This window comes from Buceros rhinoceros, unplaced genomic scaffold (assembly GCF_000710305.1).
Source record: "Buceros rhinoceros silvestris isolate BGI_N320 unplaced genomic scaffold, ASM71030v1 scaffold7412, whole genome shotgun sequence".
In the NCBI taxonomy this organism is placed as follows: Eukaryota; Metazoa; Chordata; class Aves; order Bucerotiformes; family Bucerotidae; genus Buceros; species Buceros rhinoceros.
In genome coordinates, this window is record NW_010398255.1 from 56400 (window position 1) to 56707 (window position 308).

Below are 308 nucleotides of genomic sequence, written 5' to 3' on the forward strand. Positions count from 1 at the left end.
AACCACCCGAGACAAAACCGGCCCTTCTTACCTTTAGCTGGAAAGGTGGAATCTCGTTCAAACTTTGGTTCCTGAGCTTTTTGGTGAGGATCTTCAGCATGGTACAAGCCCGAGGAGCCAAGAAAGGGTTAAGCACACACACGCACGCTCGGGGGGCCCCCGCAGGGCTGCATCCAGTGACCCCGCGTACCCGGCAGCGGAGCCTCCGGACAGCCCTCCGCGGGGGAGAGGCGCAGGGAATCCCTTCCCAGAGAATAAACTTCCTCCGCTTTCCGCCCCCTCCCCGGTCACGCTTCGGAACGGAGGGC

General features: G+C 61.4%; 1 protein-coding gene across 1 annotated transcript in view; it reads right to left on the reverse strand.

The window, feature by feature from the left end:
* Positions 1-171, reverse strand: part of LOC104488926 — a 32463-nt gene extending 32292 nt beyond the window's left edge. Inside the window, exon 1 of the mRNA XM_010131026.1 lies at positions 32-171. Coding sequence (XP_010129328.1) covers positions 32-100 — 69 coding nt within the window. The 5' untranslated portion in view covers positions 101-171. The remainder of the gene's footprint in view (positions 1-31) is intronic.
* Positions 172-308: the final 137 nt, after the last annotated feature.